This window comes from Berghia stephanieae, chromosome 4, assembly GCF_034508935.2.
Source record: "Berghia stephanieae isolate SIO BIC M18660-M18661 chromosome 4, UCSD_Bste_1.3, whole genome shotgun sequence".
NCBI classification, from domain to species: Eukaryota; Metazoa; Mollusca; class Gastropoda; order Nudibranchia; family Aeolidiidae; genus Berghia; species Berghia stephanieae.
The window spans coordinates 23,440,893-23,457,771 of NC_088363.1; the positions used below are offsets into that span (position 1 = coordinate 23,440,893).

General features: G+C 36.1%; 1 protein-coding gene across 1 annotated transcript in view; it reads left to right on the plus strand.

Moving 5' to 3' along the window:
- Positions 1–12,971, plus strand: part of LOC144970265 (uncharacterized) — a 59,181-nt gene extending 46,210 nt beyond the window's left edge. Inside the window, exons 8-15 of the mRNA XM_078909718.1 lie at positions 1,466–1,492; positions 2,302–2,959; positions 5,922–5,983; positions 6,400–6,542; positions 10,441–10,602; positions 10,971–11,050; positions 12,759–12,816; positions 12,898–12,971. Of these exons, the coding sequence (XP_078765844.1) occupies positions 1,466–1,492; positions 2,302–2,959; positions 5,922–5,983; positions 6,400–6,542; positions 10,441–10,602; positions 10,971–11,050; positions 12,759–12,771 (1,145 nt within the window). The 3' untranslated portion in view covers positions 12,772–12,816; positions 12,898–12,971. The remainder of the gene's footprint in view (positions 1–1,465; positions 1,493–2,301; positions 2,960–5,921; positions 5,984–6,399; positions 6,543–10,440; positions 10,603–10,970; positions 11,051–12,758; positions 12,817–12,897) is intronic.
- Positions 12,972–16,879: the final 3,908 nt, after the last annotated feature.

Consider the following 16,879-nt stretch of genomic DNA (forward strand, 5'->3'; position numbering starts at 1 on the left):
TGCTTTCTGGTCTTGTCCTGGAATGACTAGCTGACGGGCTTAAGTCCATTTCTTGAGGGAGGCAGTGCGTCCCATTCTATGTTGCTTTCTGGTCTTGTCCTGGAATGAGACTAGCTGACGGGCTTAAGTCCATTTCTTGAGGGAGGCAGTATGAGAATATCATGTGTGCAATTATTCTTTGAGAGATGACCCCCCCCCCCCCCCACACCCTCTCTTCCCTTCACTTGAAATGATATCATCTAGTGAAATGAATGTTTATTGGAAACGATATGTTGTTTTCCCCTCTCGTGAATAAAGGTATTCACCTCACTTTATTTTATTTGCTTGTTTTCTCTTTCGGTCAGACTTTGTTTTAATACTCAGAATTAATTGGAAAAAGGGATGTTGTTTGTTAGCCCCTTAAGTCTGGCTGGAGCATTGGCCAGCGGCAAATCCTCTCTATCTGCCATCTTCTCTTCTTCCCTTCATGTTAAGCTTTTCGTTTTCAAATTCTCCATCAAAACCCTCCTTCAGTTGTTTCTATAGTAGAAAGGAAATTCACGTCGCTCTGGTCTTTGTTATTATTTTTAGACAGCCATTTTGATGATTGGTTTTCACCAAACGATATCAATCAGACTCTAAGGGTTAAAGGTTACAGATTGTGTGTGTGTTGGTATGTTTAATTTGGCTGGCGAATGTTGTGAGTATTTTACCTAAACCCATAGAATCAATACCGCCTTCTTTTTCTTCATCCGTGCGGGTTCCATATCAGGGTTTATGCCTCATAATATTTGTTGCAGTCTTTCTCATGGTGTGGCCTAGCCATTTCCATCCCTTCCTCATAAAAAAAGGGATGCCAAACTTTTATTTTTGTTCTCATTCAAAAAAATATTTACATATACAGAGCAGAGCAATGAGAAGAGAGAGATTTCACGGAATAGTCTATTGTTCTCAGTTTTGTGTCAAGTTTATTATCAGAGAATGGAAGATGACCCACAATAGATAATCTCCTCGTTTTAGCAAGGTCGTTCGTTTTCTAATTATTATTATTATTGTTGTTGGCTGGGAAATAGAATGGTGGTGTGCGTTAAGGAAATACTCCCGTGTTCTCATCGCCAAGACACAAAACTATGTGTAACCCTAAACGTTTATACACTGTAGGTTGATTGATAGAAATTATTGAGAAAAACAATTATAAGAACAGAATGACGTCACTTTCTTTTATTCCAATGAAGAGATAAGTGATCTGTCGAGATGTCACTTGTTGTTTTGGCATTTCTTCGGGTAATTTGTTTAAAGTTTGTCCCCATCCTAAATCATCATCATCAATCATCATCATCACCATCATCATCATCATCATCATCATCATCATCATCAATCATCATCATCATCATCATCATCACCATCATCACCGTTTTAGTTATTATGACTATCAGAAGTTCTCCCCTCGGCCCATTACTAATCCCTTTTTATTTACTCTCCCCAGTTGATTCCGACCCAGTAGTTCGTATTGGTGAGTCACTTTATTTATAAATATATTGCTATATGTTGTTTTTTGTTTCCCTTTAACTTCAGAATGAAGCCAGTTGATTTATACTGTGTAAAAATTCATGTTAATCATCCCGAAGAAAACTTTTATGTTGAAAAATTGGCGATGGTTGCAATTTATCATGAGTAGATAACATGTAATTCATAGTGATATATATTGTTGTGAAAGTTAATGGATGGCTATAAAATTTTGCAAATATGATTGACACATCTACTCTTTTAATGACAAAATAGTCATATTATTACGTTCACCAGACAAATTAAGTTGTAATAATGTTATTTATTGACTATAGTTAACTTCACGTTTTCAAATATTGATATTAAATTTTATTATTTCATGATGGTAAGTCCATTGTAGTCCGTCTTCTTATTTTCTTATAGGGATGATAAGGCGATAAGAACTTGTATTTGTAGTGTATCATGCTGTGATGAAGAGAAATGATGACATTGCTTCACCTTTGTCAGGAGATGGACAGAACAAGGAAAATTAATTAGATTTCAAAATGACTCCTGTGCCATGTTCCCATGACTTTTTGATCAGAAAAGATGATTTCTGAACATGCATTTTAACAACTGTGAATGGATTATTATGCAGTTTAGTCCTTTTCTTGTGTGGTAGAAAATATATATGGTTTTTAGTAAAAGCATTTCTATTAAATAGGCCGAGTACCAAGACAGAATAATGTTTTTGTTCTGCAATCACATATTCCAAAAATATACCTGGGGAATAAATTGTTATTTCTTCTTCTTCTTTTTTTTTTTTTTTTTTTACAGTTCATGCTGAAATACACAAGACAAATGACACATTCCAAGAAAGTCCAGATCTATTGACAAATTCGTCTCCATATTCCCTTCCTGATCAAGAATCCGAACAGGAAGCAAATAACAGAAACAATTACTCATTTTACTCAAGTGACTCTACAGAAGACACGAATCCATCACTCTCATCATTTCCACCTCCACCTCCACCCCTTTCCTCTCAAGAAACATTTTCAAATCACAAGACACAAACCTCTGTCTCACCACCACTGCCATCATTAAATACAGGAAAGGCTAATTCCAATTCTTCCAGAATCGCTCAATTTAAAAACTTGTTTGAAAGCAAAATGTCAACGAATAACGGAACTTCGTCAAGAATTGCTTCCTTTCCCACACAGCCCCTGCGGCCAAAGGAAGACACTGCACCACAAGGGGCATCGGTGATCAGTATAAACGGGAAAAGAGAAACAATTGTGAAAAGTGCAAATGTAAGTAGTAATGGGGATGATCAATCCAGAACTTCATCGTCACCGTCTTCCCCACAACCTGAGGTCAACAGCTCTGAAATTATCATAAATGGCCAGGCACATCATTCCAGCATTCATCCTGTAAGCCCGTCATCAGCTCCACCTGTAAATACATCAGTGTCTGTCAATGGAACTGTCCCACTATGGTACGTTCTTGTTTTTTGTTGTTTTAAAAAAAATTATTACGAGAAACCCAATTCTTTTACTTATACAGTGGAATCCACATAAAATCAACACTCTTTACGTCAACTTTTGTTTAAAGTCAACCCCTCTTGTTAGTCCCAAAGTTTCTGTTCTTTATCTGTGTTATGTTAATAATGGATAAAGTCAACCTTGCTCAAAGTCAACTGGTCCGGGAGTGTTGGCTTTGTCAAGATTCCACTGTATTATTTTGCCATATCACATTTGACGTGTTAGACCTGGAGAATACCAAAAGGTCAATGACATTTTTATTGTATGATCATTGATATTCATAAATATTTGTTAGTATGACATGGTTTTAAAAAACCCAAAAAACTAAGCTTTTATATATCACTAAACGTGCACAAAGTGCTTGATAAGGGGTCCCTATCCAACAGCAATGCTTAACATATAGATAGAATGCGCTTGGCCAAGGAGTTCACAACATTGCCATCCGGAAGTATAACGGACCAACACACAAACTCTGTGTAACCATGAACTTTTATAGTCTGGTTAATACAGTTTAGTGAGAACAACTCACAAACGCGGATGGCAAAAACAATAACAAAGGCCTGAGTGACGTCATCTGCATACTATCTATAGAATAAAACATGACACCTGTAAGGCGATATGACATATTTTTAAGACAGATATGGCTGCTAGACCTGTAAATTCTCAGTCAATTAACTGAAATCAGTCAATTTGTCAAATTCAAATATTTAAAAAAGGAAAGAAAGAAAGAAAGAAATTAAAAAAAGAAAGAATTCACAAATCGTAGTCGAATGACCGTAAAATAATTAGGAGTGTTCCACAGCGCTACGCATAGCTCATGGGGACCATTTATATTAACGATGTATATATTGCCAAGACAAAGCGACGCTTTTTATAAAAGGCGTGTCTGAACACTTCCCTGGGTATTTTCACACATCCTTCGTTAAATTATTTTTTCACTTTCCAATCGGTCGTGATCCCAACTGTAGCCAATTTTAACTGAGCCACCGAGCGATAAATTTCACTGTTTCATCTAAGCCAAAATTGACCACATTTACCCTTCGAGTCTCAAAACTATGATAAAGTAAATTGCGAATGCCGCAAGTCCGTTATGTAGACATCTTCAAATCGAAAGGTAGGATAGATTGCTACAAGCACATTTCGATTGCCTCACGTTGTAAACAAACTGGTTGACCGTTTCTTCACTGATTGAGTACCTGATCATAAGGAACAATGGTAAATAGCCTAATTAATTCCCATGCAACTCAGGACGTTTTCTGGCATTGTTTTGCTCAAGCCCAAGCGAGCTTGCTGTTTTGTGGCGATTTACCTTCATTTCGATTCTTTGAATTTTTCGGCTACAGGCTACGCCTGCCGAAGTTTCTTCTTGATAATTCACTTCTACTTAATAATTCAGTGTATTGGCCTGAAGTCATATTTATTTGTTGTTTTTTTTCTCTGTCATTTACTGATTGAAAATCAAGTTTGCTCATTGCTACATTATTCTAATGTTCTCACAATGGCTGAGCTGTTCGTGGATCGCAATTCAGACTTGTCGAGCATCGATAAAGATGTGAGTCCCGTGAGGAATAAATTCAATTGGTCATGGCTAGAAGTTAAAGATGATAATGGTGATTATTTTTCTATGTCAAAAAAATTCCAGAGGCAGGAATATGACTTTGATGAAGTCATCTTTACCTATATGAATGACATGCTTATTTAGCATTCCTTCTACATCAAATTATGGCAGTCATACTTCCAGTAAGAAATAACACCTACTATTTTGATATATTGTATTTATCACTCTCCTCTCCAATGATGCCCTTATTTATAAAAAAAATAATTGAATCTTCAGTTTGTCGAAGAGTTTCAGTCAATTTTTATAGACCTCATTTACAGGTCTAGGCTGCTACCAGGTGGGTACTCATTTTACACCTGAGTACAATGGGAAAATGTGAGTAAAGAGTCTTTTTCAAGGACTCAACTTTGCACTGCCCAGAGACTGACTTGAAGCAGGGGCCTTAAGGTCCAAAGGCAAGTGTTATACCACCAGACCACCAAGCTGCATACTGTATTGAATGATTTCTCAGATTATCACTATTGTTAATAATTTGACTTGTTTTTCAGATTGCCCCATATATGTCACTTTACATTACATAGCTTTATCAACATTTGAAGTTTCAAATAAATGGAATCCAAAAATATATATAGTCTGTCAGAAAATTTGATTTCTATTTTCGTTATTGTATTATAAAAATTCAAATGCATGATTGTTTATTAACCATGATTGTTTATTAACCAATTCATACCAAAGAGTTATCAATAGATTGCCAAACTGAAGATAAACGTGAAATGTAGTAAAATACGAAAGGGTGGGGGGAGAGCCTGATAAAATAGAAAGAAACATACTTTTATAGATGGCATGATCATAAATCAGATGACAAATGAAAAGAAAGCAAGCAGGGTGTGTTGTAGATTAGGTATAATTGCAATAAACTCGAGCTTTCAACAATAAAGAACAACTTTAATTTAAATAAAACGTTTTGCTTCCTCAAGCCTTCGATTACATAACATTCCGTTATCTTCATTCTCTCTCTTACTAACTGACAATTCTAACTTTCTCTCACCAACTACACACTCTAGTCATGCACCGGATACTCACTCATTCGACCCGGATACACACAACGGTGACCATAATAGTGAACAGTTTTCACAACAGGGTAATCCGGAGTAATGTGAGGTGGTTAGGACAACCCCTAACAAGACACACACACACACACACACACACACACACACACACACACACTGAGAGAGAAAGAGAGAGAGAGAGAGTTTACTTTTTATACTGTTGTGTTTTTCAGAATTTTTGACAGGAGAGTTCTCAAGATCATCAAAATTATAGTGAAAATATACACTTATTATTCTCATCCATTACAGCCTCCCGAAATCTCCACCACCAGTACAACACCATGCAGCTGCAAAACAGGATTTGATATCAGGTAACCAGTAGTCCTATGAATTGATTCTTGTTTGTGGCGGATGCTTCTGGTAGGGTTTCCATCCCACTGATCTTTTGTCCTTTCTGTGAATATCTGTTCTTGCCCTTGAACTGTTAAATAATTTTTATCAGCTATTTTTCATTTTCCTCTTCACCAAAATGACCTTCAAATATTTTGGTTTGTTCTAACTCCAGTTGATTTAGTACAGTGATGAAAATGATGTTCTGTAATATATATATGTAGGTATAGGGCACTATAATTATTATTGTAATCACAGCCTGAATTCTGTAATATGATGTATTATATCTTCCCTTGGTAGCAGGTAGCAGTTTAATAAACATTGTGAGGCAGAGAATAGATTTTGACCACATATTTAAAAAAAAAAAAAAATTTGTAAACTTTTTTTTTCTCTCCAGATATCCAGTCAGCAATCAGCGGTACTTCCAGTCTATCTCTTCGTTCTGCTAAGAGTCGTGGTGATGGAGTGAGTATGGTGTACCGATCATCAAAAGACAGGAAAGAAAATGGAAATTCTACAGAGAAAAATAATCAGGTGCCGGTAAGTTCTTGATCTCAAAACTTTAATGTCCTCATATATGTCTCAACTTACATATTATGTGTTGCTGTTGGCTAGGGACCTCTTGTAAAGCGCTTTGAGCAATTAGTGGATATTGCGGTTTATAAATGATCAAGAAATATATAAGTGCGGTTAATTGCTCAAGAATTGTTGTAGATTATGATTGTTTATTGCAACAGGATATGACTATTTAGTGTAGATTCGTAGGTTGAGTTTCATGTTTATAAAAAATAAATTACATTGCTGGATTCTGTAAACATCCCCGTGTGGTGTCCGGGGTCCCTCAACTGAGAGGGTCAAGAATAGCCCAACGCCAAGCCAGCGTGTCGTAAAAGGCGACTAATGGTGTGTGATTCCCCCATCTTTGAGTCACCTGGTCCTCCAGGTTGGGGGTTGGCAAAGGGTTAACACCCCTTTCCGTTAAACTCAAACCGTTACAGAAACACAGACAGACAAACCAAATCCTTTTTTTAGCTTGGGCGACCGAAGAGTTTCTGGAATTACAGAATTTATGAAGGACAACAGACAAAGCCGAAAGGACTCTGCTGACCCGATGACGTCTTCGCCAAACAAGCAGCTTCGAATTGCGTCGTGGAACGTTCGCACCATGTATGAAGCAGGAAAAAGCTCTCAAGTTGTGACTGAGATGAGAAGATACAGGCTGCATATACTTGGAGTAAGCGAAACCCACTGGATACAATCCGGACAGAAACACCTCAAGTCTGGGGAGAAGATTTTATATTCAGGGAGAGGGGACGGGATTCATACACAGGGAGTAGGAATAATTCTAAGCAAGTTTGCCCAGAAGTCACTGAGAGGATGGGAACAATGCGGAGAAAGGATCATCATGGCGTCCTTTACAACACGGAGTAAGAAGATCAGCATGAACATTGTACAGATCTATGCCCCAACAAATGATGCAACAGATGAGGACAAAGATACATTTTATGGTCTGCTACAACAAGTCATTGACAAGTTGCCAAGGAAAGACATCAACATATTGATGGGAGATGCTAATGCAAAAGTGGGACAGGATAACGTAGGCTATGAAGGTATCATGGGACGTCATGGCATGGGAGAAATGAATGATAATGGTGAGAGATTTGCAAATTTCTGTGCATTCAACAGTTTGGTGATTGGAGGATCAGTGTTCCCCCATAAGAGGATCCACAAAGCAACTTGGGTCTCACCAGATGGTGTGACAGAGAATCAGATTGATCATTTTTGTATCTCTCGTAGATTCAGACGTTCATTGGAGGATGTGACAGTACGGAGAGGGGCAGATGTTGGATCAGACCACCACCTGCTATTGGCAAAGCTTAAGCTCCGACTCAGAAAACACGGGGCCAGATCACATACAAGAAGAAAATTCGAGGTGAATGCACTTGATGGGGAAAAGAATGAGGAATTCAAACTACAATTGAGTAATAGATTCCAACCTCTTACTGAGCTCGAGGAGGACATAGATGTAGATTCACATTGGGCAAAGATCAAGGAAGTTTACATAACAACTTGCCACGAGGTATTGGGGGTAAAGAAATCGGAACATAAAGAATGGATAAGTCCAACCACCTTGGACCTTATTGAAAAGAGGAGAACAAGGAAGGAACAAGTGAATGCAAGCCGAACAAGGGCTTCAAGACTGGATGCACAAGAGCAGTATCGAGCCATAGCTAAGGAAGTCAAAAGATCTGTGAAGAAAGACAAGGAAGCATTCATGAACAGACTTGCAGAGAAAGCAGAAGCAGCAGCGACTGGAGGACACATGAGGATCCTTTATCAAACTACCAAGACACTTGCTGGAAAATATGGGAAACCAGAGGTACCAGTCAAAGACAAAGATGGGAAAACTATTTTTGGAAAAGAGGCTCAATCTGAACGATGGAGGGAACATTTCAACTGCCTTCTGAACAGACCACCACCAGACAACCAGCCAGAAATTTTGCCTGCAAGGAATGAGCTACCAATTAGCTGTGATCCACCATCGATAGCAGAGATTGTGGGTGCCATTAACAAGATGAAAAGGGGGAAAGCTGCTGGACCAGACCAGATTCCACCGGAGGCTCTAAAAGTTGATGCGGAAAGAAATGCTGAGGCCCTGCACCCACTATTTGAGAGAATCTGGAATGACGGGATATTCCCAAAGGATTGGAAGGAAGGACATCTTATCAAGCTTCCAAAGAAAGGGGACCTCAGTAATTGTAATAATTATCGAGGCATCACTCTTCTTTCTATCCCAGGAAAGGTTTTCAACCGTATTATTTTAGAGAGAATTAAGAATGCAACAGATGCTAAACTGCGGGACGAACAGGCAGGTTTTCGGAAAAACCGTTCAACCACCGACCAGATTGCCTCTCTGCGAGTCATAGTGGAACAGTCTATAGAATGGAACTCTCCTCTTATTGTCAACTTTCTGGATTACGAGAAGGCTTTCGACAGTATTGACAGAGCAACATTGTGGAAAATTCTGGCACATTATGGACTCCCTGAAAAGATAGTAAACCTCATTAAGGAAATGTATGAAGGATCAAGTTGCAGGGTTGTACATGAAGATCAGCTGACTGACAGCTTTGAAATTAAGACTGGTGTCAAGCAGGGATGCTTGCTCTCTCCATTCCTGTTCATCCTTGCCATTGATTGGCTAATGAAGGAAACCTCCAAAGGGAGAAGAAATGGGATACAGTGGACCCCCTGGACACAGTTGGATGATCTGGATTTTGCAGATGATCTGGCTCTTTTGTCCCACACCCAGGACCAGATGCAAACAAAAACCACAATTATAAACAGCCTCTCGGAATCAATTGGTCTAAGAATACACCCTGCAAAGTCAAAGGTCTTGAGGATAGGTACGCGTCAAAGGGAGCAGATCAAAGTAAAAGATCAGGAACTCGAAGATATAGACACTTTCTGCTATCTCGGAAGTATAATTGACAAGGATGGAGGCACGGAAGCAGAGGTGAAAGCACGAATAGGAAAGGCACAGGCTGCATTCACATCTTTGAACAGAGTTTGGAGAACTAAAGATATCTCCCTTCAACTAAAGCTAAGACTTTTCAACTCAAACGTGAAGTCTGTCCTACTGTATGGATGTGAAACTTGGAACGCATCACAGGCATGTATAAGGAGGGTACAGATTTTTGTAAACAGGTGCATGCGTAAGCTACTCAGAATAAAATGGATGGATAGAATAAAAAATGAAGAAGTATGGAAAAGAACACAGCAGAAACCAGTAGGAGAGGATATAGGAAGAAGACGATGGAGGTGGATTGGACACACGCTTAGAAAGAATGACTCAACTATAACAAAGAAAGTATTGGACTGGAACCCTCAGGGCAGAAGATCAAGGGGAAGGCCACGAGGAACATGGAGAAGAATTAAAGAAGCTGATATACAGAGAAGTGGTAAGACCTGGAATGAGATAAAAAAGTTGGCTCAGGATAGAGAAGGATGGAAACTGTTTGTCTGTGGCCTATACCCTGACCCAGGGTGAAAAAGGCAATGATGATGATGATTCTGTAAACATGGTTACACAGTGACTTGGTTGTGCAAGTGTTGTAAATAATTCATTGTTTTTCAAACAAAATGTTGATACTCGTGTAGAGGCTGTTACACTTACTTTCAGTTTACTGAAGTTCAAATCTTAGTTATACCATACCTTTTTTTTTTTTTTTTTTGAAACCCTGCTATTCCATTTGCCAACCAACATTGTAGGAAGGTCTGATTTAGATTTGGCAGAAATTCTTTGACCAATATACTGTCGGAAGAGGTAACAAGCAATTGTTCCAAGGTTTCTAAAGTTACCTTTGATTTTTATTAATTCACAATTTAATACAAAATCTAAACTTTATGATTTTTTTTCCTCTGGAACCACTGTATTTAGGTACAGAGTAGTGTCCTTGCTGGAGACTTTGATCCAAAGAACTTTCTAGATACAGTTGAAAAAGTGGACACATCAGGCCGTGCTATCCCTGAGTGGCGTAGAAATCTTCTTGCTAAGCATGCAGCAGAGAAGGCACTCAAAGACTTTGAGGAGAAAAGAAAGGTAAGCAAGTGGTTTAAAGTTTTTAGCTTAATCTTTGAATTTTTAGGACTTTTTAAATCAAGATTATTGAAGGAAATGATTCTTTGAATGAAAATCTTAGGTGTAAGTGGTATGTATTTAGAAGGTTCTTGTCTTATTTTTTTAAAGAACACTCTTAAAAAGCTAAAAAATATAAACACACACACACACACACACTAACACACACACACACACACACACACAAAACAATGGACACTGGATGATTTTCTGATTGTCTGGTCCTGATCCAATCCATAAACTGAACTTTCCTCAATGTCAGTAGAATTTCAGATTTTCTTTTTAGCTGTATGTTTTCTCTACTTTATTTGAAATGTTTTTCGTACTCTCAGGAGGATGAATATGAATCAAGATTTAAAGACATGCCAGCATGGAAAAGAGCTCTTATTGAGAAACGGGAGGGAATAGCCAGGTAACTTTGATATGTGGCCATGACAGCTAATTAGTCAAAATTTTATTTTATGACCTTTGCCTTCTTATAAAACAACTTACCATTAAGCTAAACCCATTTCTTTCTTCAAACCTATGTTGCTACTTTCATGATTGATTAATGATTGAGGACCGGCTCTTTGTTCAATCAGGTTAGCTTTTGACCCAAATAGTTAATATAATTAAGAATGGGATTATTCGGCTCAAAGTCAAAACGACATTCCAAGCATTGATGATGACAGGCATTTTACTGAATGGGTTTATGAGGTTTTTGGTCTTGTGAATCGTACAAAGCTTTTGCTGTCATCAATTTTCAAGTGAAAACAAAATGTAAAGAAATGTAAAGCTTCCATGAATAACACAAGACAGACGTCTGTTGATGTATTGGAGTTTCCCCTTTATCAAAACAAATAATTAAACATGTAAGAAAAAAATATAGATTGTGTTTTTAAAATTTAATTAAGGCAAGCAAATGATTCATTGGGGTGTTGGTAAGGGAAAAATTTGGTGTGAAACAAATAATGGGCAAACATATCCCTGCACTTCCGGTATGTCTTGTGCCGGAATATGGTACTGGTTGAATGTAGCTCAAAGACAGATAAAACCAGCCCTTGCCTGCCCAAGACGATTTGCACCATCTTCTTATGTGAGAACTAAAGAGATTAACTGTGTTGTGCTATATTTTGTTGTGGTGCTGTTTCAGTAATAGCTAAAGTTGCTACTGTTTTTTTATGGTATAGATATGCAAATTTTACGAGGTCTGTTCCATAAATAACTCTTGGTTATATCTTAAGCACCATAAAACACACCACCATCAAATGTGGACCTTTATTGTGTTAGCTACTCAGCCTAGTCACCGCAGTTGTCCAAGCATTTTTGCCATTGATGCAGCCAGCTGTCGAGCACAGCTCCGTAGGCATTGATATCCTTTTCCAACTTGTTTAAAGTAAATCTTTGATACCTAATCAATATCTTCTTCTGGTTTGAAACATTGCCCCTGAAGATGCTCCTTCTTATAAGGAAAAGGAAAAAGTCAGTTTGTCGTGATCAGGAGACTATCGAGGTATAAAATAGTATAAGTTCCATCACCACTCTGGCTGTGTTCAGAACATATTTTGATAACACACGGCCTCAGCTTGTCTTGAATTACCATTCATAACAGATGGCACAGGCCACAATAAAATAATGTCCTGGTTGACAAAAAAACATAATATACACGGCCTTCAATGTACTCTGTTTGTGGTAAACTTTGGCTAGGCATGGTTCATCTGATGCCACCTAAATCATTCTCCCTGTTTGAAATTATTTTAACCACCGTCTTACCACTGTAATTGTCAGAGCGAATATCTTGTTGCGAAGAGAAGATTGTGGATATCTAAAAATTGTTTCGCCCAAAAGAATAATGAACTTTACGTATATTGTCTCAAATTTGTGACATCCATTTTGCTCAAAAAAGTCTTGACTTAGAGTCATAGAGTGTAAACAACCAACTATAAATTTAAATCAACTCAAAATACTGTCCTAACAATTTTACTTTACTGATATGTTCTAACTTGTTGTTCTTTATGTGTGCTTCTTTTTCAACATATGAGTTTTGATTTGAATATTTTACAGGGAAAAAAGAAGAAATTTTGTATATTGAAAAAGAGATTATCAATCTTTTCCAAGCTAGTCTTTCTTTTAATTCACAGGGAGGACAAGTAATCTTCGGTATCTTCTGATGTGAAATGAAAACTTGGTCATTAACGCCAACATGAGGAGCAAAAAGAATTTTTTGTAAATTTTTGTTTAATTCCATAAACACACTAGCAGGCCGTTTGTCTCTGGATAAGAAGTGTTGTGGCTTCTTATTCTAATGGGTACACTATATTTTCTAAAGTCTCCGTCCCATTTCAATTTCCGGCAGAGGTATTCCCAATTTGTATTGTGAGAGTTCAGATACACTTTATGTAATTGGGTTCATAAAGCCTATATTTTATATTTTTTTAAAGGTCACAATTTATATAATAGTAATAGTAATGTAGTAGGGGCTCTTGTATCATTTATGCAGGCTTTTAAAGATGTTAATCTTTATTAAGGATCTCAATACTAAAAATAAAAATATTACTTAATTGGGACTATTTGATCAAACTAATGGTGTTTATACATCAGGTATCTTGTAAAAAAAAATGTTTTGGTAAAAATAAAAAAAATTGAAAATCTCTCTGTTGCCATGGAAATGGCGGTCATCTTGAAAAATAAATAATTTTTTTTGGACTCCATCATTTTATTTATTCTTCTTTGATTTTGATTTTTAAAGTTGATATAAAAAGTTGAAGCATAGTTGTAAACAGCTGGCTTCTTGATTTTATAAATTTAAAGAAAAAATTTTTTTTTACCCCAAAACTATTCAATAGAAACAAATTAGTCAGCTATTTGTAGTAACATCTCAGCTGTTTTCGTTCCGAATTTCAAAGCTCTAGCATTAAAAAAAAATTTAATGGTCAAGTCCCAAAAAAATATATATCGTGGTTAGATAACAGTTTTGAGAAAAACGCAATATTTATCAGATTTTGAGCCCGCTTACGTTTGGCATGGATTTTGATTGCATTTTTTGACTGTTTCCATTCAGCAAAAATATGAGTTGTAATGAATTAATAAATTGATCAAAAACACTCACTTCCAAAAATTGATAATTTTCACCCAAATTGGCCCAATTTGCCCCCGCGAGCCCCCTTAAACTATGCAATGTCTCCGGTTTATTAGAGAAGATAACGATGATATTGTTTCTTTCTTAATTTGGTCTACTGTAATAAATTTACTCAGACTGAAGCTTTGTCAAGGTGAAGGATAGTTCTCAATCCTGAGACGGTTTTGTTATGAGCTGCCATGTTCTGTGCTCAAGTGTTATGATGAATGCAATAAACTGTGATGCTTTTTAAAAATAATTATAACATATATATTGATTTGTAATTACTGTTCATGTAATAAAGATAATAATTCTATATAAATATTTACAAATTACTTATATGATTTAATTATGATTGCCATTATGTGAAATACCTTCCATAGTTATTGTATTTCCTCACACAAAAAAAAAAACAGATTGGAAGACAGATTCAAAAATTATATAAATGTTTAACTTTACAGATGTTATATGAAAAAAATATATATATATAATATATATTTTTTTTTCTTTTGATGATATATATATATATATATTAAATAAAAGAATTTTAGCACTTCAATCCAATTATTTGAACATTATTTTTATTATTAACATTCTTCCTGTTTTAATTTATATTTAACAGTGACTATATTATTATTAATATATGAACACCAGTTGTCTCATTATCCATCATTCAAATGTAACTGGCAGGTCAGCACAATATTATTATGTCATGATTTTGCATTTCAGAAGTTTTCTCTTTAAAAGTAAAGATTAATTGTATGCAATTTTGTTTAGGGCTCTTATAAAAAATAAATGTAGCAATTGCAGGATGGCTGTTATTTTTAAACAGAGTGTGTTTTCTTGTGGCTGCCGTTTTCTGGACTGTTTATCAATGATTATGTAGGAGTCACAGAGCAAGGATAACATAATTGCTCTGATATTTGTCATATTTTGGTTTCACAATTTCAAAACTGGCTGGTTAAAAGACCTCCCATGATGAGTGGAGAGGTCACTTGTGTCTTCAGGGATGCCACCAGGCAAATTTTAAAAAGCATGGAAACTGGCGCGCACGAGCTACACAACGTTAAGTATTGCGTTCAGTAGAGAAATTGAAAGTTAAGTTGATAACCACCAACAGCCTAGATTGTTTAAAAAAGAGTATTAAAGTTAAAGTACGATCTACCTTTCATAGCATTCTTTCATTAAATTTTCATTTATAAAAATTTAGATTTTCTCACATAAGGAAAACCGAAAAATATATTTTAAAAATTAATTTTTCATGGTGTGATTTTAAAACATAACATTTGATATTTTTGATGCAAATGTTACTTTTACTTTTACTTTTAATAAAAAATATATTGCACATGATTTATTTGTATTGCATTAAAGTTATGTTATGTACAGATCATCCTACCTCTTCCTTGTTAAAACAAACCCATTCCATGAAACTTTGACTTTGTGCTATCTTTGACAATGGTGCTGTATTATCAGCTTGGATAATGTAATTACAGTAATTGTAATTCACTGTCGTTAGGCAAGAAAAAGTCAGATTAGACTCCATTTTTACCGTTTTAGCCAGATTTTTTTGTTTTTTTTATATTTAAGAGGTCAAATCAATTTGACTAGAGCGTGGTTGTCCATCAATTTTGTTTTTCTCATATTTAGAAGCTTGAAATGATCTTATTGTACCTGTCTTATCACTTTTGTGTGCGTGTGTGTGGGAGGTTAAATATTTAACTCTCTCTCTCTCTCATATACACACAACACATCTCAATCATTCAAGATGGCATTACAATGATGATAAAGATAATGTTCAAACATTACAGTAATTATAATGGTCATAATATGATGATAATGATGAATATTATTATCATCATTATGACTATTACTATTATTATTATCATCATCACCATTATTGTGACTAATGTTACATGCTACTTTCACAGCATTCTTTGCAATTTTGTATAATTTAAAAAATAAAAGAAATCAGTGCTCACCAATTATTGCCTTTTTTGATCAGACCTGACTCACTAGGAAATACGACCACCATCACCCCTCCCAACCACCAGCACAAAAGGGGCAGACAGTCAGTCAGTCTTCCATGTTTGTGTTTTTAAAGGGATTTTACAGTGCTTGCGTCACATTTAGTTAATTTCAAAGCCAGTAAATAGGAACACGATAAAATAGTCAAAGGATTTAGATCTCTATCTACCAAGTAGAAAGAAAATGTAAGATAAAGGGGATGAGTTTGACAGAGATAAAAAAAATGAAGAAGAGTCTAAAATCATGTGTTCAAAACTACCACTGCCACAAGATCTCTTCCAAAGGGGTCACACTCGGATGTTGGGCCAGGTACTTTGACCTCCCATGGTGGACAGGTGATCACGCTGTGTCTTCTTTCCCCTTATATCTGTTTTCCGATTTGCTTTCTCTCTTAAACTTTGTCCCAGTCCTTGCTGGAGTCTTGACTGGGAGGGAAGCAGTCAAATGTATAGTAATAGTTTTGGGTGATGATTTTCTGTTTTCATTGTAAATCATCTTTCTGTTACGTATTGTTAGTTATGTATTCTGTACTGTAAACATTTGAGTGTGTTTCCACTTAGTAGGATATTGTACTGTCCTGGATCCTGGTGTCTGGATGAGACTTTAAGGTAATCTCAAATCTATAATATTTTGACTATTCCATTTTCTTCTTTATACTGGTGCTGATATGACCTAAATGTGTAGCAAGCCTTAAAACCCGTAAAAACAAAACAAACTCAGATGGTTACAAATTAATAATTATAATTAAAATCCTAACATTGACATTACCTATAATGGATTTACAAGGAAAAATTATCATTTTTAACAAAACAAAAAATAAGTCCATCTCGGAAAGACTCCAGCAGGACCCAGGTGAAATTAAGTGGCCCTTTTCCAATACAAGGATACTAAACCACATGATAAGACCAAATAAATCATTTAGATGGATATTTCATTGGCTCAGGGGGGTCCAAGGTTCCCGCATTCAAAGGGAAATTTCACTCCCTGCATATTCCATTCCGTGGAATCCAAATAAGATAAACTTTCCTTATATAAAATCTTGTTTAAAATAAACTTTTAGTACAGTATAGTCATACTTGCTTTCAGTTAGAATCTGGACCGTTTCATTACCTACACAAT